The 22,781-nt window shown below is 53.6% G+C and overlaps 1 protein-coding gene across 1 annotated transcript in view; it reads right to left on the bottom strand.

Annotated features, from left to right (window-relative positions):
* The window catches only part of ITPK1 (inositol-tetrakisphosphate 1-kinase), a 92,117-nt gene that overhangs the window by 34,617 nt on the left and 34,719 nt on the right, over positions 1-22,781 (bottom strand). Inside the window, exon 3 of the mRNA XM_049769857.1 lies at positions 5,445-5,570. Within this exon, the coding sequence (XP_049625814.1) occupies positions 5,445-5,570 (126 nt within the window). The remainder of the gene's footprint in view (positions 1-5,444; positions 5,571-22,781) is intronic.

Raw genomic sequence — 22,781 nt, forward strand, 5'->3', positions numbered from 1 at the left:
GAACGCTGCTTCCCGCAACTCCAGGAAGAAAAACTCAGTGGCCAACCCCTGGCTCCACATTCCCAGAGTGCCCACATATGCAAGAATGAGGCGGTGTGCAGAGTCACAGTTCAGGCTGTTGGGGTTCCCTGGCTGTGGACAAAGTTCACTCACAGGTCTGGGGCAGGTAGATGCAACCTCCCTGTTTTCACGGGAATGGGCCCCACAGCAGTTCTGACTGTGTAAAGGGCATGTGGGCCCAGTGGGATGCCAGGGGTGTCCAGCGGCCTCAGACTGAGAGCTGCTAAGCTTAGGCCAACACAGGCTCGGTTCCCCTCAACTGACTTCCAGCCAGAAAGAGTCACTGGGGCCCCTGTATGTTATCTTCCTCTTCCATGTTCTACCTTGGGGTCTCTCAGCAGCCACTCACTGCCAAGGCACATCTCACTCAATGTTTCCCAGGCCTCAGTTTTCCCCTGCCAAGTAGGTTGGTTGGTGATCTGATGGGGCCTGGGAAAGCAGATAGGCTAGGAGACAGCAGACAATGTGACAGCACTGTGACTTGGGGGTGCATGCAGACACACCCCGCTGAAGTGCCCGAAGCCCCCAGGAGTGCTGAGTGCAGGGTCCTTCCGGGGAGTGGGAAGATGTGGGTTCCCCATTCTATAGACAAGGGAGCTGAAGAGCAGAATGGCAGACAGGACCAGAGGTACCAATGTGGGGTGCATAGGCCCCAATTTCCAGCTCAGGAGGGGAACAATGCCCGCCTGTGGGCCCATGATTGTGTAGATGCGGCAGCATATGTTAGGGTAAGCTGACACTCAGGACACTCAGCCATCCCAAGTCAGGACGTGGGCTGGGACAAGAAATGGAACACACAACGGCCTCATACGTGCACATGGACAGGTCACTGTCACACAGACACGGGCACAAGGCACACCAACACAGCCATACAAACATGCTCTGTGACCAGTGACACAATGACATGTAGCCTCAGTCACATACAGTCTCACACACATCAGTCTCAGTCACACTAGTCTCACACAGTCACACACCCAAGTTCAGAGTTAGTCTCAGTTTCACACCAGTCTCAGTCACACACCAGGAGTCTCAGTCTCATACAGTCTCACACAATCACACACCAGTATCATACAGTCTCACATATTCATGGCAGTCTCACAGTCTTGACAGTCACACACACCAGTCTCCGTCTCACACACAGTCACACAGCAGTCGGTCTTAGAGTAACACACCAGTCTCACACACAGCCAGTTACACACCAGTCTCACACACGACCACACACCAGTCCCACAGTCCCACACCAGTTCCATACCAGTCTCAGTCACACAGCCAGTCTCGCACACAGCCAGACTGAAACTATGACAGTTACATAATTTCAGTCATACACCAGTCTCACATACAGTCTCATACAACATCACACACCATAGTCTCAGTCTGATCACCATACATCAGTCACATACCACACTCAGTCTCAGAGTCACACTGCACAGTCAATGCCACACACCAGTCCGGCACACAGCGATACAGTCACACACCAGTCAGTCTCAATTACAGTCGCACATCACCATCACACTCTGTAGTGTCACACAGTCATACAGTCTCTAGACACTAGTCATACACCAGTCATAGAGTCTCACACACTCACACAATGACACAACAGTCACCAGCCATAGTCACAAAACACAATCACATCCTCAGACACAGTCACAGAAAAACATATAAGCATGATAGGCAGAGCAGCCCATAGATTCAAGTACCTCATGTTCACCAAGTGGGGAAGCAGGCTTGATACTGGGGTGCTAGCAGACCCTGAAAAGAAGCTGGGACCCAGTGAGCCTGGCCAGTCTGCTCAAGAGGAAGCCAATTCCATTCACCCCAGCAGGGAGACGCAGGGACCAGGAGGGGGGGTGCGGGTGGGGGACACAATCTCCTCTGGACTAATGGATTGGGGGGGCTATTGGCACCTCATTGACACTGTACTAAAGACCAAAGCTGGGCAATTTAAAGTTGCTGGTTGATACCGGGTTAAACACCAAACCACACTGTTTCCCACCAGTGGAGAGGCCAGAGAGCATAGCACATCCACTAGCAGAGAAAGTTAACCTGACAGAGAGGGGAGCAGAGAGGAGGGGAAGAGAGCAGAAGAAAGAGGGAAGGAAATAAAGAGAGGAAGCAGGGGGGGAGGCAAAGAACAGAGGGCTAGGCAGGGGAGGGGAGGGGAGAAGAAGGGGAATAGAAGGGAGAGGCAAGGGAGCAGAAGAGAGGAAAGGGGAAGAGACTGCAGGAGAGGGAGCAAGGAGGAGAGGAAGTAGAAGGTAGGAGAGGGGAACAGAAGACAGGTGGAGAGGGAAGCAGGGAAAGCTGGGGGTGAGAGGAGAGGAAGGGAATGGAGGAGAATAAGGGGGCAAAGAGCAGAGGGAAGGGGAACAGGGCAGTGAAGAAGAGGAAGAGGTACCAAGAGGAGGAAGGGGAAGAGAGGAGGCAGGAGGAGATGAGAGAGGAGAGGCTAAGCCCCAGAGGATATGTGCTGTCTGCCAGACTCAGTTTGTCCAGAGAAAAGATGGGTGGAAGGGGGCACGGGGGACACAACTAAGCAGATTCCAAGGTCCTGACCTGAGACGTGACTCAGTGGTCTCACTGTTGGGGGGCCACCCTCCTTGGCCAGCCCTCCTTGTCCTGGTGATGTGCCTTCATCACACCTGCCGCTGGCGAGAGAAACCACAAGGCTCCTAACTCCCACAGTGGGGGACCATGCATGCCTGCAGGCCATGAGTCTTCCCGTGACCCTCCTCTGGGCTCTGCTCCCAGCTCTCCTGGAGTCACTGATTCATGGCTCTTACTCCCAGGATGCCTGCCCCACACCAGACTGCTCCTGTGACTCGTGGCTACATCCCAAGCACATGCAACCACTGTGCAGGTGGGGCTGTGAGCTGGGACATGCACCGAGCTTTTTTGCTAATTCATAGCTAGGGGATTAGGAATCCAATTCTTAGCTTCCCTGACAGCCCCCAATAGTCGGCGTTTAGTTCATGAATAGGAGACTACCTGGGGCTCAGAGGAGAGGTTGAGGGAACACCGGGGGACGGACAGTAAACCTCCTTTCCACGCTCATCACAATGCAGGGAAGCGCTGACAGTGGAGGGTCTGAACTCCATCTAAGTTTCTGGGAGGACCCCTGGAACAGCCCATCCACCTTCTGGACTACAATCACTGGTAGGGGACTCCCCCACTGAGCCTGACACTTCGGGTCATGTGGGAGGAGACCCCTGATCACCATCAGCACAGGGAGCGCCCAGACCCAGGGGACCTTTGCCCAGGTCTGATCCCTGATAACCGTCTCATGCAGAGCCGTGGCGGCACCCAGGCTGGGCCGGGAGCCTTGGCACAGAACGAAACCTCTGAATCATCCTGGGGATGCTCCAAGCCAAGCCCTCCAGAGGCCAATTCTCCAAACCTAAATCAAATAAAAGCCTGGGGGAGGTGTTTCTATGACAACAGCTTTCGGAAGCTCCACAACAAGCCTGGGGCCCACCCCACCCCGAATCAGTCCACCAGGGCAGCGGAGCTGGCTTTGAGCTCCCAGAGTTCCCTTCCCTTCCAGCGGGAGTGAGGGTTCGGCAAAGGCACCCTGTGGGTGGGTGCAGAATGCTTACAGGCCATCAAACTGTCTCATAATGCTACCAGGCCATCAGACTACCTGAGAAACCTGGCGACAGCTTTGGGGAAGGCCTTGGAGCTAAAGCCCCTCTAAGTTCTGCTGGCTTCATCCAGGCCCTAGCTGTGCCTCGTGAAGCCACTCCTCATTCCCCAGGGCCCTAGGTTAGCACTGGAGGAGGGAATAGAGTTCAGTGGGTGGACACCAGCCCTGCACATTGGAGTCCTGAGCTCGCTCCCCAGCAAGGCGATGAGTAACAGACACACACACACAGGCGAGCATTAAACCAAGAACCTGCAAACAACAGGCCCGGGCCAAGGTCCCGTGTCAGCCGCCCCCTTCTCTGGCTCCGAACACGAACCCCATGTCTGTCCTCAAAGCAGACTGGCTGGGCTGGCAGCCAGGAGTGGAGTGTACTGCCAGGCCAGGCCTCTCCCCGCATCCTCTCCCTGCTGCTCCCAATCCTTCTGCGCCAGCCCCCCACCCTGCCTTCACTCCTCTGGGGGGCCCTGAAATGTGCAGCCCCCATCACCCTTTTCCCCAGAGAATTGTTCTCCTCAAGAAAGAGGAAGTGTGAGGCCTTATCAGATATCCGCTTGGTGCTGGGGCAGAAACGGCTGAGAAAAATGGGAGCCCCAAGAAAGACACAGGGCTGGGAGGTCACCCCAAGGCCACCCAAGGCGCTCAGAGGGCGGGCCCTGTGTGGGTGCCCTGGCTGGGACAGGACCCAGGGACCGAGCCAGGACCTCCCTGGGAGAGCACCCACAGGCTGCAGCCCGTCCGTATGTCCCCTTAGTTTATCATCAACAGAACAGAGAGGACCAGTCAGTTCATGGCCACAAGTCCTCGCCCACCTGGGGGGATGGGGATGGGTGTGGGGTGCAAGCTGTGGGGAAAGAGGGAGGCATCTGATCCATGTTACATATCACCAAGGCACTGAGCTAGCTGGGGGTTCCTGTCCTTTATGCGGGAGCCCAGCAGGAACAGAAAGAATGAGGTGGTCAGACCCCAAGACCCAGAAATGGAGCGATGGACAGGCACCCTCCAGGAACTCCCTTGGACAGAAGGGAAACCGAGGTATGGGGAGGCCTCACACCTCATGAGACCCCACAATTATAAAGGCTGCAAGTGACTGGGCCCCCACAGTCTCCCTACATGTCCTGAGCTTTAAGGAAGACAACTATTTATGAGAAAAGAGGTTCAAGGTCAGACCCTATGAACAAGTTCAAGCCTCCCCCATATCCTGCAACCCAAAGGGCAACATAGGGAATCAGGTCACCACTATTTGGAGGCCACCAGCACAAGGGGTGGGACAGAAATGGGGAGCACAAGGGAGGCCACAACCCTGGACTCGTGGAAAGAAAATAGTGAGGTTGAGTTCTACTGGGCAGCTAGGAGGTGAAGGAGAACCCCTGTAAAGGAAAGACTGGGTGTCAAATCCCCAATCAGCACAGCCTGGGAATGGGTCACCAGCACCCCCTTGCTAATGGAACCACCTCCAACCTCTAGGATTAGCAGATTCGCATTCCCCTGAGGTGGAGTACCTGAGGAGCCCTAAGCCCCTAGGAGAGCGGTTTCCCCACCCAGGCAGTGCCCAGAGGGCCTCTTTTAGCTGGTGGCTGGTTGCACAGGGGGACAGGGAGGGTACCACAATAGGGCTGGGCAAGGCTCTAAGCAATAAAGTCTTATCCAGGGGCAGAGCAAAGAGGGAAGCCCACCAGTCACAATGATACCAAAGGAAATGGGGGTTTGGGGTTACTGGCCATGTCCCTGACCATGTCCCTCTCACCTGGAACCGGTGCACCAGCTCCAGGGACTGGCTGTCATTCTGGTCAGCCTCGAGGATGACATCGGTGAGCTTATGGATGATGACGTCCAGGGGCCCCTGCTCCTCGATGGGCCGGTTTAGGTTCAGCTGCAGGGAACACAGTAGGAGGAAATGTTAGTCTGTGACTGTGACGGCCACTGCCCCTGCCCCTACCCGCCCTGTCTCCATACCCCTGAGCATGTGGGTGTACGTATGTGCACTAAGGGGTAAACTGATGGAAACCCTCAGGCCATAGGAAGCCTCCCGGGCATGTCCTATTTGTGCCTTAGCAGTGTTCAGGCCCCATATCCTGGAGTACATCTGGCCCAGCAGACCAGTTGTCAAGCGACAAAGTGGCTTAGGTCAGGCGAGCATGGCTGAGAATCAGCTTCATGGGGAGAGAGGGCTAATATTCCAGGGCACCCCGTTCGCACTGGCACCCCGACTTCTCTGGGAAAAGCAAGCGGAGGTACGCTGGGGCAACTGCAATTGCCAATCTGAGTTCAGAGCAAGAGCAAGTGATGACCCTGCCCCTGACCATGCCCCTGTGTGGGGCTTACTGTGACCCTGTCCCCCACTGGGCACTGGGGTGGTCATGAATTGACCCACTGCTGTTCGGGGAGGATAAGTTTACTTCCTCCACCATCACCAAAGTGGTGCAGCCCTGGGTATATGAGGGGGAAGGCTGTCTGTTTTGCAGGAATATGGGGTATAGGGCCAGACTGACATAATGGGAACCATTTGACCCCAAGTCAGGCATACTTATCTACAGAGTCAATGTCCTAACACCTGCTTCCAGCCATCAGACCACCCCACCCCCAAGTCACCACCACCTACACGCTAGGCAGGAATGGGTACCAGTTCAGCCCACTCTGGCCTCCTGCCTAAGGGTGTCCCTCTTCAAGTTCAGGCCCTGAGCAGTGAGGTCCCACGAGAGCCCTGGATGGGGCGCCATGCTCAGTGCACCTGTTCTGCTGTCATGGGGAAGAGGGACAAGATGCAGCATGGACCAAACCTGCCTTGCAAGCCCCTGAACCTGAGCTGGCCTAGGAAGCTGCTCTCAGGAAGCTGCTCCCTACGATCAACTGTCCTTGACCCCTGTCCTCAGGCCATGTCTCCAAGCAGGAGCAGGAGAGAAGCCTGGGGGTCTGATTCCATTATCCCCTTCCTCGTTTGTCCTGTTCTGTTCTTAACCTTAGCAGTGTTCAGGGACAGGGGCCCAGTTACTACTCAAAAACGCAGAGTCCAGTTACTACTCAGCCAGTCAGGCAGACCAGTTCAATGCGTAGACCACTACAATGCTGGGGTCACCGAGGTCACTCACTCCCAGCCATGATGGGACAATGTAGGACCAGGATGAAACTCAAGTCTTTATGCCAGACACACAATCCCCTACCCTTCTCCTACATTCAACTCTTGAAAGTACTTGCTGATATCATAAATACCTCCTTTTTTACTTTGTTTTGCTGTTTAGCTCCAGACATTGCTCAGGTCTTACTCCTGAGCTTCTGTGTTCAGAAAGGTGATTCCTGGCACTGCTCAGGGGACATAACCTTAAACCCAAGTGAGCTTCATGCAAGGCAAATGCCTTAATCCCAGTTTGTCTCTAGACCTTAACCCTGGTCCTATCATCTCTCTATCAGTGGTCCTCAAACTATGGCCCTGGGGCCACATATTGTATTTGTATCTGCTTTGTTTCTTCATTGCAAAGTAAGATATAAGCAGTGTGCATAAGAATTCGTTCATAAGTTTTGTTTTTACTACAGTCAGACCTTCCAATGGTCTGAAGGACAGTGAACTGGCCCCCTGTTTAAAAAGTTTGAGGACCCCTGCTAAATCCTTAACTCCAGTCCCATCTGTTACTCTAGTTCTGGCTCCTCTTTCCATCAACTGCCCACAAAGACCTCACTGAACCACAACCCCCCTGGGCCAGGCCTTTCCTTGGAGACTGGCCTGGAGACAAAATTCCCAAAGTAGCGCAGCTGGCCTCTCTTCTTGGGTCCTTTGTTTCTCTGTCCTCACAGTACCCAGCTCCACTGGTTACCCAGGGCGAGGGAAGGAAATCGAGCCAGCAAGACCACACCAGGACGAGCCCACCCTGCCTCAGCCCGGAAGCAGAGTGGGGCTAGGGAGGTCTCCCCAGTGCCTCCCAGGGGTTCTCTGCAACACTGAACTCCTCAGCCTGGGAAACACTAAGGTGCACTGAGAGGAAATCAGGGGAAAATGTCAGTGCAAAGCAGAAGTACACTCACAGAAGGTCATGGACACATAGGCAGAGCCTGTGAACAGGTAAATGCGTCCCATACTTGGGAGGATGAGGCAGGGAGGATGGGGAGAGCTAGAGGCTCACCCCTGCCACACTTCTCCAGACAGAACATTACAGATCTCCTGGGCCACAGGAGTGGGGAAAGAGTGGGGCTGAGGGTATATGGGGCTGTTTGGAAGAGGAGTCTCTACTAAGGCCTGAAGGGTACATTGAACCTCTCCCCTGACCCCTAAAATGAGGCACCAGGACATACAGGGGAGAAGCCCATGGGAAGGAGGAGCCTTGAGCCAGGCTGCCGTGGGCCGGCCTGGGTGTGGGCAGCAGTGTTTCACCCCACCCTGGTGGGGAACTTTCCCAGAGAACACGCTGTTCTGCCCGAAGGCTTATAATGGTGGTATCCGTGAAAGGCAGGGTGGGAGAGGCTTCGCTTCCTCACTTCCAAGTCACGCCACCCCTGAGGCCGGGGCTGGGCACTGGACACTGCTCTGTCTGCAGCGCTCACAGACAAGGGCACGCTGTTTCCCCAACTGTGAGGGCTGCTGGCCGGGGCAGGAAGGGTCAGCCGAAGGAGACCAGCGTGCAAAACCCCGGTGGACACCAAATCTCCTCTGACTTCTCAAAGACATATACCCTGCCCGGCCGAGCATCCCAGGCAAGCATGGTTGGTTCAGTCCCCACCCATCCTGGGCAGGGGGCCTAGCAGGAGACAAGAACAAAGCCAGCTGGAGACCTGACCCTGCTCAGCTGCCATATGCCAATGCAACTCGGCTTCCCTCTCCCTGCTCGCCAAACAAGAGTGTGACTACTTACACCTCCAGGGGTTATCTGGGAGCTTCTAGAACATTCTGCTTGTGCTCTAGCACACAATGGACACTTGGAAAGAGCACCCCGGTTCGTGAAGTCCACCTCCACCCAAGGTTTGAAGTTGGACCCATTTTCAGACTCTCAACTCCCAAAGAACAAAGAAAGAAGAGAAGGAAGAGTCTTATGTGCCGAGCCCCGACACACCCTGGCTTAGAATCAGAGCACCATCTGTCCTCTCCCCCGAAATCCCCACCATGTGAAAGTGAGACCCCCAAAGTGAGGGCAGAGGCCTGGCATACCCAGGATGATGACAGCGGTGTAGAGTTTGGTAAAAGGTTGGCTAGAAAGGCTGGAGCAAAAATACAACCATGCTGCATGCCTTGCATGCAGCTGACTCAGGTTCCATCCCAGAGCACACAGTCAGAAGTAAACCCACTGGATGTGGCCCCAGGGGCTACTCCTGGCTCTGTACTCAGAAATCACTCTGGACAGGCTCAGAGGACCATATGGGATGCCGGGAATCGAACCAGGGTCCATCCTGTGTTGGCCGCATGCAAGGCAAATGTCCTACCACTGTGCTATCCCTCTGGCCCCACCCCAGAAGCATCTTTAAGTAGCACCCTCCAACCTGTCCGCTCTGCAGCCCAGTACCTGCCCTGCACAACCAACCCCAGACTGGCAGTGCCAACCATGGTGGGAGTCCAGCATTCCCCACATTGGGGACCTGCACTGGGGACCATGCCCAGGGGACACTGGTGGTGGGACTAGTGCTGTAACACAGTATGCCTACAATTCAACTAAGAATAACTTTATAGGGCCGGAGAGATAGCACAGCGGCGTTTGCCTTGCAAGCAGCCAATCCAGGACCTAACGTGGTTGGTTCAAATCCCGGCGTCCCATGTGGTACCCCATGACTGGCAGGAGCTATTTCTGAGCAGATAGCCAGGAGTAACCCGAGTGCCGCCGGGTGTGGCCCAAAAACCAAAAAAAAAAAAAAGAATAACTTTATAAATCAGTGTCTTCAGGTGCTGGAGCAATAGCACAGCGGGCAGGGCGTTTGCCTTGCACATAGCCAACCCAGGTACAATCACCAGCATCCCATATGGTCCCCCAAGCCCGCCAAGAGTGATACTTGAGTGCAGAGCCAAAAAGTAATCCAAGTACCCACAGGGTGTGGCCCCAAAACAAAAACAAAACAAAAAAGTATCTTTATGAAGAAAAAGAATTATTGGGCCCGGAGAGATAGCACAGTGGTGTTTGCCTTGCAAGCAGCAGATCCAGGACCAAAGGTGGTTGGTTCGAATCCCGGTATCCCATATGGTCCCCCGTGCCTGCCAGGAGCTATTTCTGAGCAGACAGCCAGGAGTAACCCCTGAGCACCGCCGGGTCTGGCCCAAAAACCAAAAAAAAAAAAAAAAAAAAAGAAAGAAAAATAATTGTTTTAAAATAAGAATTTAAAAAAGACTGATAGGCACACAAACCCAAAAAAAAGTCAGTTCCCCCCAGACCTCCTAGTCCCCAGAGGGGCCCCAAGGAGGTCTGGGAGGGCAGCAGCTGTGGGAACAGTTTGCTTTGGCAACACTCACTCAATGGGCCCCCCAGAAGGGATGTTAGTGACACACTCTTGAGCCTCACCAGGAGGCTGGAGGCAGAGGAGTTGAGACAGAGGGAGTCTCCAGGCATCCCTAACTTGAGACCTAACTGTAGTGCGGACATATCATCAGTATTTATTCATTAGCTTCTGGGGGTGCTAGTAGCAGCTGCTGGACTGGCAGGAGGCAGAACCCAGGCCCAGAAGGAGGCACAAGTGGAGATCAAAGAAACAAGGTCCCTGCACACAGGACTTCTTTCCTGCGTGGCCACCAACAAGAACAGTAACCAGTTGAGTGAGCAGGCCACAGACATGAGCAGGTGACAGACAGGCCGAGCCACATCAGGGTGCCCAGGGGAGACACTTTCTTCCAGATGCAGTGAGGTGTCAGCTGCAATGGGGAGGTCAGGACCATGAGGAAAAGCCTACAATTCTGGGGGAGACCCAGCAGGTGACTCCCACCTCTAGGCTTCCAGGTGGACCCTGCTTTTTCCAGCACACATACTTGGGAGCCAGGCTGTCCCAAGCACTTGACACATTAGTTCAGTCCGTTCTCATAGGGGCCCAGATGGGACCCCACAGGAGAGCTGTGTAGGGTTCATGATTCTGTGGGTTCCCCAGCTTCCCACCCATGAGCACCATACTCTGAGCACCACCAATGGCGATTCCTGCAGTGGCAGGAGAGGTGGGAGGGGGGAAACAGAGGGAAACCCCTTGAAGAGAAATCTGGCACTGTTCTCCAGGAGGGGACACTGAGTCAGTGATGCATGGATCACACATCCTTTGAAAAGTCCCTCCAGAAACCTCAGGAGATCAAGATTTAGGATGTTTCTAGCTGATGGGCATAGGAGAGGCTGGTATGGAAATGGGGGGGGGGGGTTTGCACTGAATCTCTGTCCTTCCCAAGTGACTTCCCTAATTCACCCTTTTCTCTCTGGGCCTCCACCGAGAGATCACTTGTCAGATCCCATCACCCCACTTGTCAGAACCCATCAAGAAGTAGCTCTTCCCTGGGTCCTATGAACCCCTCAAACGCAAGAAGGGGTCTTGGGAATCGCTGAGTGAGAGATGACAGGTCTAAACACAAGGGACTGTCTAGGCCTGAAGGAAGCACTAAGTTAGGCGGGTTTCCTTGGGGAACTGGGTCCTAACTTAGGGGACCTGCTCTCTGAAAAGGCAGGCAATAGGACCACAGTGAAACTGCTGCCAAAAAGCCTCAGTAGAGGGAGATGGGGATCCCTCTCCCAACTAGAGTCCCAGGTGTCTGGAACTCAGTGGGCAGGTGGGCGGGCAAGAAGAAATGTGGGGGAGGCCAGAGGTGTTTTTCCATCCACAGTGCCCGCCAGAAATGTCAGCTATTGTGTTCCCCTCTTCCTCCTGCTGGCATGATGACTGCCCAGTGGAAATTTCCCTGACGTTCTCTCCCCCTACAAGCTTCCGTCTAGGCCAGAATTTCAAGTCTGCAAAGGAGAAGGTTGCCTGGGCTGGTTCACACGGACTCTTCCGAGCGTTGCCAGAGTGAAATTACGTAGCCCCGGCCCCATTCACGATGGGAAGCCGCCTTCACAGTGTCCCTATTCTGACCCTGAACCAGTAGGGAGAAGGAAGCAATTTAGGCCTGAGGGGCAGGAGGCTGGGACTGAGGCTTGGGACTTTGCCTCAAGGATCACTGCTTTACAGCTCCCTTGGCTGGACAATGAACGTCCAACAGGCACCTTTGGCTTTTACTTCCATTGCCTTCACCCTCAAGTCACCCCACAGAGTGTTTTCAACCAGGACTTCAAACGCACTGGAACAAAATTCTTCGGGGCTGGAGCGGTCAGTAGGGCGTTTGCCTTGAACACGGCTGACCTAGGACAGACCATGGTTCGATCCTCCAGCATCCCATGTGGTCCCCCAAACCAGAAGCAATTTCTGAGTGCATAGCCAGGAGTAACCCCTGAACATCACCAGGTGTGGCCCCAAAACAAACAAAAAAAACCAATTCTGTCTCCTACAAGGTGCAAGCAAAAGCCCCAGAAAACAGCATAGGAGCATCAAGCCACAGGCTTGGTCTGTGGGGTCTCAGACACAACAGTCAGATGAGACATTTGGTCTCCCCCAGGAAGAGCTGGGTTCAGTGCCTCTCCCAAGGGTGTGTGGTGGCCTCAGAGGAGCAGTGCAGGTCTTATAGATGCTGCTGGGTTGAGTCCAAAAGTCAAGGTGGAGAGGGCAGGTAGAGGCAGGCAGCGTCACAGCTCCCTTCCACAGGAGCACCTGGCACCCCACGTCCAGCAAGGGGGTCTGGAATCGGAGATCACGTGGGGCTCGCAGGCGGGGCCTGAACAGTCACCCCATCACACTCTGCCCCAGACAGGGAAGAAAGTTGTTGCAAACCAACTTCCCTGACCCAATTCTCCCAGTTTCGCAGTAACTGGTTTCCAATTACTGTGGTAATGGGAAGGAGCGAAGCAGGCAAGGGGTACTAGGTTAAGGCAGGGTCTGCAGTGCCTGGCCCAACCCTCAGCCATGTCCACCAAAGGGCCCATAAGGAAGAATCCCTATGCCTCAACAGTTCTGGGACTCTTTTCCTTTTTTTGTTTTTTGGGCCATACCCAGCAGTGCCCAGGAGGTTACTCCTGGCTCTGCACTCAGGAACCATTCCTGGTGGTACTTGGGGGACCATATGGAACGCCAGTTATCAAACCCAGGTCAGCCATGTCCAAGACAGGCACCCAACCATGCTGGGGCTCTGGAGTGCCAACTTCAGCGCAAAGAGCAGAAAAAGAGGTGCACACTGGACCCCGGTGCCCAGGAGCTAGAGCATGAGCCAGGTCCTCAAAAGGGTCAGGCCCAAATCAATGATCTCACTCACCCTTGGGGTTATCCAGGTCCCTGGCACCAAAACCACATGCAATCCTGTTGGCTGTGAACAAGACTGGCACAGACATAAGCGTGAAGATGAGAAGGTTCTAGTTCTCAAGGCCACTGCAGGCTGAGACCCATTTCTGGATCAAAGAAGTGATGGTGGTTGGGGTGATCATGTGACTGAGTCCAGCCAGTAAGCGGTTGTACATCACTTCCGGGAGGGGCAAGACATTACAGATGTGATGACAGATGATTGGCTATCATAGGTAGTCTGGACCCTCGGAGGGCCCAGATGTGACACGTCTCTAGGAGGCCTGCAGAGACCGGGTTTGAGGTTTGTTTGCTCGGATAGCTCAAGCCAAACATAGGCCTGTGTCCCTGCAGGGTTTTTCTCTTTGCATTTGTTCAAAAATGTTAAGTATGGGAGGGAAGGGGCATGGGCGTGGATTGGGTGCTAAGGGGTCCCAATGGGTTATGACAGTCACCAGATTGGCAACTGAACACAGGGACGAAACAAGCTAAATGGGCTATATGCTGATAAAGGGGGAGATCACTTATCTGATCCCTTCACCATCTGAGGACGAAACGGAAGCATTCACGCTAGGAGACCCCTAATCTGGAGATGAGTGACCCCAAGGTGCATTACAGGCTAGCAAGAGAAAGACCAGGACTGCCCAGCAGGCCACCCAGCCTGCTGGCCCATCATGCCGTCTAGATGCCACTGATCGATAAACCCGTTTCTACCCTGTCTTAAATGCCAATCCTTTCGCCATGTTTATTTTGCTCTCTTTGAGCTATGCATGCATTGGCACAATGTGTCAGCAATTATACCACCCTGGACTGCCAGCCTCCCCGCCACCATCCACAGAGTGTTTTAATTATGAAAGCTTCGTTATATGGTTTAATCCTGAGGAGAGTCAGATACCGTACTGAATGTTTTTTTTTCCCCTCATAATTTCCTGACATCATATTCATTTCACTTTTTCCAACATGCCTTTAAAAATAGCTCTGGGACTGAGTTTCACTTGTAGACAATTTAGGGACAACGCGGGGGCATGAAGCTGTATTTCCCAAAGCAAGAGGAACAGGGTATGCTCAGTTTGCAGCTCACATCACAAATGACTCTTTTTTTCCTTTTTTAAAATGCACAGAATATGCTCCAAGAAACTGATAAAAGAAACAAAAAAGAAAAAAAAGTAAAATAAATGTCTGTTCAGACCTATGCACAGAAAAAAAGAGTAAGCGTGACTCTTGGAGCCACCAGTGGGGCTCAGACAGGGCTGTCATGGTGGAGACCCTGCTTCAATTCCTGCCACTCTTCAGTCACCAGAGGAGTATTGCTGGAAGCAGCAACCCCCCAGCACTAAGCCAAGAGTAACCCCAAGTACTCCAGGGCAGAACATCAAAACAACAACAACAAAAAAATCTGACATCTAAATACTTGAAAGCACTCAATCCTACAAGACAAATGCAGATCAGAGCTACATTAAAATATCTCTTTTTGGGTGGCTGGGTATAGGGCTCAGATAACTGAGCAGGAAGTCACTGCTGAGCACCACTGGGTATGGCACCAAAACAAAGGAACTTGTAAATATTAGGAACTGCTCAATCTCATGAGACAAATGCATGAGACAAATCAGAACTCTATGAAAATACTAGCTTTGGGAAAGCTGAGGACGGGGCTCAGAGGAAGAGCATATTTGCCTTGTATGTGTGAAGCTGTGGGTTCCATCCCAGGAAACCATCAAAAATCAAGTTCCTGGCCAGAATGTTAGCACAGCGGAGAGGGCATTTACTACCAGGTGGCCAAATCAGGTTCAATCCCCAGGATCCCATATGGTCCCCCATGCCCCGCCAGGAGAGTAACCCCCTGAGCACTGGTATGTGTGGCACCAAATCTCAAAAATAAAAATAAACAAAAATCTAGTTTAATACGAGCTGCCACCCAGTTCTGGAAGCCTCAAGCCCACCCCTCTCCCCAGCTCTGTACAGAGCGTGTGTATAACCAACCACCCCCTTAAGAAAATGGGACCTATGGACATGTAATAGCAGAGCAAGGACTTTTTACCTTGCTCATGGCTGACCCAGGCTCTATCCCCAGCATCCCATATGGTCCCACAGAACAGCCAAGAGTAATTTCTAAAAGTCAGGAGGAACCCAAGTGCCACCAGGTGGGGCCCCAAAAAAACAAAAAATAATTTAAAAGAGAAAAGAAACAGGGGCCCCTGTTCTTCATTGAGAAAGTAAAATCGAGAAGCCACTTGCCCAAGGCCACATAAACAAAGGGGGCAGGCCCCCAGGTGTCTGACCATATCTTGAACCCATTCCATTCCTTTCCCCATAGCTAGCACCTCCATCCCCAGCACGGTGCTCATCCCTGAGTCCTGAAACCAGTTAGGATCATTGCAGGATGCCCAATTCGGGCCTCCTGGAGAAGACCCCAGACAAAGATGTGCAGCCCAGATCTAGCTACTCCCTCTCTCTGCACTGGCTCTCACCTCTCTCCAAGGTACCAAGAGGCACCAGAGGGAGCACAGTAGGCCTGCGTCCCAACAGACCCCTCGGCCTTAGTGTCTGGTGTCTAGCCTGATCTTACACAAGCAACCTGCTTGGCAAATGTGGCGGCAGCAGTGTGAAAGAACAAGAACAGCACCCCGGGGGATACAGGGAGAATATCTAGTTTCAGCAGAAACTCTCTGGAAAATGTGCAAAAAATAAAAAGGAGGTGGGAATGTGTCCTGTTTGACAACCTTGCAAACACTGAGGATGCATGACAAGCAGTGCTTGTTTCTGCTCGTCTTGGATTCAAACAGAAGAGAAGCCACTCTCCAAACTTCACTATCACTCTCCACCTATTTCACTGATCTTGATGTTTAAAAAAAAAAAAAAGAAAAGAAAAGAAGAGAGGTCACGACTTTGCTTCGTAAATCACACAAAAAAACACTGCTCCTCACCTCACTGTGATCATTTTCTCTAGGCCTCAGTTTGTCAGCATGATAAAGTGAAATGACAGGAATTTCTGCTTTGTACGGCTGCCTTCAGGTACCCATCTACCCACCCGTCCATCCATCTACTCACCAGTCATCTCTTCTCCACCACCCACTCATCCATTCACACCCTCATTCAGCCATTCATCTACCATCCATCTATCCAGTTACCCATCCATCCTCTATCCACTTATCCACATACTCATCCCTCTATCCATCTGCTCATCCATTCATCAGGGCTATTCACTCACTCCAAGCGTTCATGAACACTTCATGTCTGAAATGGCTAAGCCCAGAACTGATAACCAAAGTCCTTGTTCTCCGGACATCCTACCCTAGGGGACAGAGTCAGATCATTCCACATAACCAAGTAGAACAACACAGGTTAAAAAACTATTGTAGTGTGCCAGTACGACAGCACAGGGCTTGCCTTTTGCATGAAACCAATTTGGGTTTGACCCCTAGTACCCCCATATGGCCTTCAAGCCCTGCAAGGAGTGATCTCTGATCTCTGAGTGCAGATCCAGGAGTAAGCCCTGAGCACTGGCAGAGCTTATCCACATAAAATAACATGTGGGTCCAGTCCCTTCCCCAGCCTCTGGGTCAAGGTCTCAAGAGCTCGGCCATGGCAAGGATCCCCCTGTAAGTCTGATCCCCTAGCATGCTCCCTTCACCCCAGCCAGACCCTGGACAGCAGTTTTCTGCTGACAACAGTAAACAAACCTCAGCCTCCACTTTCCTCCTAGAAGGGCATCTAGCATCGCAGGCCACCAGGGGGAAAGAATTCCCTGAGGTCTGGGTATGCTCCTCTGTGTATCTACTGAACCAACCAGGAAGGAAGAAATGGAAAACTCATTTCCAGTCTTGATTTTGCAAAAATCCCGCACAGACTTAGCCCTGGGTCAAGCAATCCCCACTTTTCATTTCCAGGGAGTACACTAGCTCACCCAGGCTGGGATTTAACACCATGTTAACGAAGCATGGGATTTAACACCGTGTTTCTAAATTATTTCTCGGTAAACACTCCAGGCAGAAAAGCCCAGCTCAGCAGTCCAAACTGCTTGCGAAAGTGCTAGGTAGTACCCTGAGCCATAGCTCAGCTCTGAAACATCATACACCTGGAGACAGGCCAGGCAAAAACCCTCAGGAACTCAGGGGGATTCAAGAGAAACACGGATGTCCAAAAGCTGACTACAGGACCCCCAGCTGCCTTGGGGAGAGACTTCCTGGGGTCCCTCCTTATGGCATGAGGCAGCCACCCAGGCCCCACCCTGGAAGAGTTTCTGGCTGTGATGTGCTGGAGGGTCACTTGCAGGTCGTCCATGGCTGCTGCTGGCTGTGAACCCCTGGTTTTGGAGCGACAGTCATGGCTTCTGTGGCACTTGGGGGTGACAGGGCAAGATAGCAGCTGAAGCCAGAGGAGCCTCTCCCTTTATTGGGGGTGGGGGTGGGACACAGATGATTAAAGGGCTTGGACACAGAGACAACAGAGATGCCCAGAGACTTCTGCAGACCAATATTACTGAGAGACCCCCAGAAGAAAGGAGTCACAAGAGTTTGGGGTCCCTGCCCTGAAGCAGTGCGACAGCATGTCCTTTGCTGTACCCATGATCCAGCACGTGGGAGATCGGGGGGTTGCCGGAACCAGGCTTGGGGTACAGGCAGAGAGCTGTGTTAACAAGCTGCTGCCTTGAACAGGGCACGAGTTACACAGCAGGCCCCTTTCCTCAGGTCAGCCAGAGGCTCCTTAGAATCCCTACACTCTGCCCAGCCTGTTCCAGGCAAGGCCCCAAGAGAAACTTGGTGACTAGCAGGGAGCTGAACGTGTGCACAGAGAGGTGTGGGGGTCCCCTCCTGGGAAATGCAGAAGGAAAGAAGAGGAGGTGGAGGCAGCTGGACTCTGCAGAAAGGCTCAAGACACTGAGGGCTTGATGGGGCAGGTTGGGGTGGGAGGAGGCAAGGAGGGCTCTCAGGAGCAGGGAACTAGGGGAAAAATCTAGACCTAGGGGAGGGGGGCATAAGAGCGTGATGGATGCAGTACGCCAGATTCCCACTGGGGATGAGGTTAGAGGGAAGAAGGAATCAGGCTCTGAACCCCTCACTGGCCCTGGAGTTGGGCTCCAACACTGTCCCCGGCCCCCAGGGTCCACAGTTGCAGGAGAGTGCCCAGTGATTTCTATGGCAACCCGCCTCCGGTAGAAGGAAGGTTCTGGAAAACCCACACCAGCCAAAGGCAGCGCCAGGGAGCTCTCTGGAATGCAGTGAGACTTTGCTTCTGACCCAGAAAACTTTCCTCCTGGGGACTCCTCAGTCCCTCCACCCATTCACCCCTTCACACTTGGACTTAGCATTTTCGAGTACCTTCCACAGAATGGAAATGCAAAAGGAGCTCCTGGTGTGCCCCAGCCCGGGATGGGGGTGGGAGTGCATTCCATTCTGTAGAAGGACTCAGAAGTCTGAGCCCTGAGTCCTCACACAACAAGGAGTGCTCCCGCAAAGCCTCAGCAGCAAACCCCCGGCCCCTCAGCTCACATACCCAGAGCAGGCAGTGGGAAGCAGCATGACAGCTCTCTGGATCCCATGGGACAGGGTAGCCCAGGAATACCGGAAGCAACTCCCACAGGAGGACTGGAAAGAAAGGACCTGCTGCTTGAACACAGCACCCCCTGAATGCTGGGGATAGGGCACCCCAGAACAAGTTTCCCTGCCAGCTAGAACCCTTCATGCTCCCCTTTTCTCCAGGGTAGACCTCGCCATGAGGGCTGGCGGAGATGCCTGCTGGGGACAAGGCTACACCTGAGGGCAGGTAGGCCCTGACCTCCCCCAAAGGGTCTCAAAGGAACCACCTGCCCAGAGCAAAGCTCCCTGCCAATGCCTGACCCCAGGCCTAGTAACTGGGACACAGGTGTGGGAACCCACCAGTCAAGAGGGAAGCAGGAAAATGCCAGTGGAAGGAATATGGGGGAGACGTTGATTTGAAACTGGAAACCCTCCTTCCTAATGACCAAAAGTGAGTGGCAAGGGGATCACTTCAGCTAAGGGGGCCTACAGCCCCTCACTTCCGGTTCTTGCCCAGACCCAAGTAACCAGAACTTTTCTGTTAAGCCTCTGACCTCTTCATGCCATTTTCTTCTCACCAGGAGCCCCAAAGATGTGACTCAAGTTCAGGGAATGAGTCTCCTGTGAGGCTGCACCAGGCTGTAGGCCAGTCATCCCACAGGAGTCCAGGGTATGTCCACAATCAGGGTCTGTCAACATGGCAACTCTCCATGCCTGGGGTCTGTCCACCCAAGATCTGTCCATGAATAGGGTCTGTCCATACCCAGAATCTACTGGCACTCAGGTCTGTCCACGCTGGGGTCACAACTGGGATGTATCCACTCTGGGTCAGTTCACACAACATCTGTCCATGCCGAGACCTGTCTACAACAGGGTCTGTCTACTCCAGTCTGTCCACACCCGGTGTCCGCTCTGCCCAGTTCTGCCTATACCAGCTCCCATGGACATGTTAACCCCCCAATGTCATATGTTAATATTACCTGGATGGTCAGACTCATCTACATCTGAGCGGGGTCTGAGGTTTGGCATAAAGGTGTTGCCTGGAAGGAAGGGGCAGAGAAAAGGGGCAAGGAATCGTGGAGAGACGCAGAGAGAAGCTGCTGCTTGGAAAAGGCTTAGCATAGAAGCCATGTGAGGAAATGCACATGGTGGTTAAAGCCGTGAAATAAAGCTGGCTGACTCCTGAAACTTTGACTGCCTGTGTATTTCTACGCCATTTTTCTGCAGCTTCAGAACCGCTGGCAAAAGAGGTAAAGGCGCTGTGCCAAGAAAGGCCTCACCCCAACCTAGGACCTTATATTTTATATTAACACAACATGGACACACTGCTGTCTGGCTCCACGGCATGCTGGTGTGTCCAGCTGGATGCAGCCCCGAGTCCTGGAGTGGCTGCCAATGGGACAGGATCACCCTCCGCTCCCCATCAGGCCAGAATCTTGCCCACAAGCCCCCCCCCCCCATCCCAGGAAACACCTGCACCTCATTGACCTGAGGAACCCATTTTGGATGCGTCTTCATCAATGGAACACAGCCCTGCTAGCAGCTGCTGACCACCCCATCAAGCTACTGGAGCCCCCTAAAGGGGCCCTCGGGGGGCCCTGGCAGTCACATCCCACTGTGCTGCCTAGCTCAACCCCAAAGGCTGGCACACAGCCACCACACAAATTGGAGCTTACACAGCTGGGGGGCAATGGTTCCTTCACTTTCCCTGTTGTGCCTACTTTCCCTTTTCCTCAGTGGGTACCCCATTCTGCACACTCCAGAGAGTACATCCCATGCATGCCTTGGCTCCAGACCATCACAAATGAGTGCCCAGGGCCATGATGAACCCTTCAGCAAAGCCCTTCTCCTTGAAGCTGAAAGCACCCTTGTTGGCACTGAGGCCACTCCTGCCTGTTCTTAGGGGCCAGTCCCTCGGATGCCTGGAGAAAGGAGGGACTTTATAAGGATGGAGCCAGGGCTGGTCACTAGCAAGGCCAGCACCCCACAAAGAGCACATGGCAAGGGACATGTTCACACACCGGAAGGCACGAGTTCCTTCTCCAAACTCCCTGCAGGTCTGCACCCATTTGACAGAACAGAGAATCCAAGACTCAGGGTCAAGGTGAGCTGTAGCGAGTGTCGGGGGCCCAGCCACAGCAAGCAACAGGCTGAGCCTCAAAGACTCATCCACTCCCACCCCTAGCAGGAACCAGTCAGCTGACTGAACTGGCAAATGAGTGCAGACCTGCAGAGAGTTTGAATTAAACCTGGGTCAGCCACAAGCAAGGCAAGTTCCTTACCTCCTCATACTATCTCTCCAGCTCCACTCAAGTTAGGGGGGGGGGGCGCATGTCATATTTTGCTTAGAGTTATTCTTGACTCTGTACTCAGGCATTACTCCCTGATAGGGTGCTGGAGATTCAAGCCTGAGCCAGGCAAGCAAGACCCAAGGCAAGTGAGAACCTTACCCATTGTGCTAACCTTCTGTCTCCTGAGTCACCTTTTCTAATTGGGGCCAATTCTGTGTTCAGGGGCTACTCCTGGCTCTGTGCTCAGGGATCACCCCTGCAGTGTGTGGGATGGGGCATTTATGGTGCCAGAGAGAGTTGCAGTAAAAAAAAAAAAAAAAACAACCAGGTGAATGCTGGTCAGAGAAGCACGAAGAGTGCCTCCTCCTAGCCCAGCAAGTGAGTATCTGAACCCTAGAGGGGCTCAATGCTGGGCTGCCAGACAGTGAACCTGCCTGAGTGGGCAGCACTGACCAAGGGTGTGCTAGGGGCTCACAGGGAGAATGGAGAGGGTGGCCCACAAGTCCAAGGAAACAGCCTCCATCCCATCCCTCCAAGCTGGCCGAAGCCCAATCTCACTAAGTGGCATGGTGGGATGAGGGGCAGGTGGATGTGCCCATGCCCAGAGACACCTCAAACACTGTGTGGCCCTGGCCCAGGATGCTGACCAGGGCCCACCCACCTGTAGTGCAGTGTGATCCTGCACTACGGGAGGCTGCTCATAGCCCTCAGGTGTGTGTGGGTCAGGATGGGGGGATATGGAAGGACAGATAGGAATGGGGATGGGGTTAGAAGGTAGGCGGGAGGGGCTCTGCTGGCTCCCTATGTAAAGCTGCAGGTGCTGAAAACATGGCAGGATAGCTGGAGCCAGGGGGGAGAGACAGAGAGACGCACATACATAGACATGTGCATGTACACACTCACACATGCATACAAAACACACTGACAAACTCACAGACACAACACACATGCACCCACACATATTCAGACACACACACACACAAACACACACACATCACACACACTCCCACACGCCCTCCAGGCCATTCTTTCCTATCCTCCCAGCACCCATACTCGAGTACCCATCCCTCCAGGAAATTCCACAGGACAAGGACAGGGGAAATGCCAACCTGGCAATATGCCCCCCTTGCCTCTAGGCAGGGCAGCCCCACCCCCAGACAGAACAAAGTCCGCCCCACAGAAGGTGCGCCCTGGCCCCTGCAGGGCTGGGAGAACAAATTATCTGTGGGTGATAAAGGGGGCTCCCCACCCCTGCAGGGATAGCCTGGCCTCACACACCCACTTCTGCAGCTCCTGAGCTGAGCCTCAGTCCCACCTTCCCCAGTTCTGGGCTCGGCTTTGCTCCTCAGACACTGGCTACATCCCAGTGCAGTGCTTTGGAGCACCCTCACCCAGAGTTTTCTGTGGGCAAAGCAACCCCTGCTGTGCCCAGCCCCCACACACACACCCTCTGCAGTCATCCTCATTCCTGCTGGGGTGACCGCTTCAGGCCTCCTCATTCTCAAGGCCATCACCCAGGAGGTGGCCAAGTGGAGGAAATGGGAAGGCATGGGAGTAGCAGGGATGGGCACAGGCTGCACCCCAAGGGAAGCACAGACACACCAAGAAGGCCACAGGGCCCCTTCCCTGGAGCCTGACCTCTCTGTACAGACAGAACCTCAAAACCGGAACTAGATGCAGAGAACTCAGTTAACTGAGGTATTCTCTGTGTGTGTGTGTTCGACCTGGGTTCAATCCCCGGCACCATAGATGGTCCAGTCCCCCTCCCACCCCACCAGCACCTCTCTGTGATCTCTGAGCACAGACCCAAGAGTACCCTGAGCACTGGCAGGTGTGACCAAAAATAGACAAAGTCCAGGGAAGCACAAAGCCTGGGCCTCCCAATGCAGAGCTGAGGCCTGGCTGGACAGTGCACAGGGCTGCTGACCCCGGCTCACTGGTGTGTGACAGCAGCCAGCCCATGGGGGTGCAGAT

This window comes from Suncus etruscus, chromosome 3 (genome assembly GCF_024139225.1).
Source record: "Suncus etruscus isolate mSunEtr1 chromosome 3, mSunEtr1.pri.cur, whole genome shotgun sequence".
In the NCBI taxonomy this organism is placed as follows: domain Eukaryota; kingdom Metazoa; phylum Chordata; class Mammalia; order Eulipotyphla; family Soricidae; genus Suncus; species Suncus etruscus.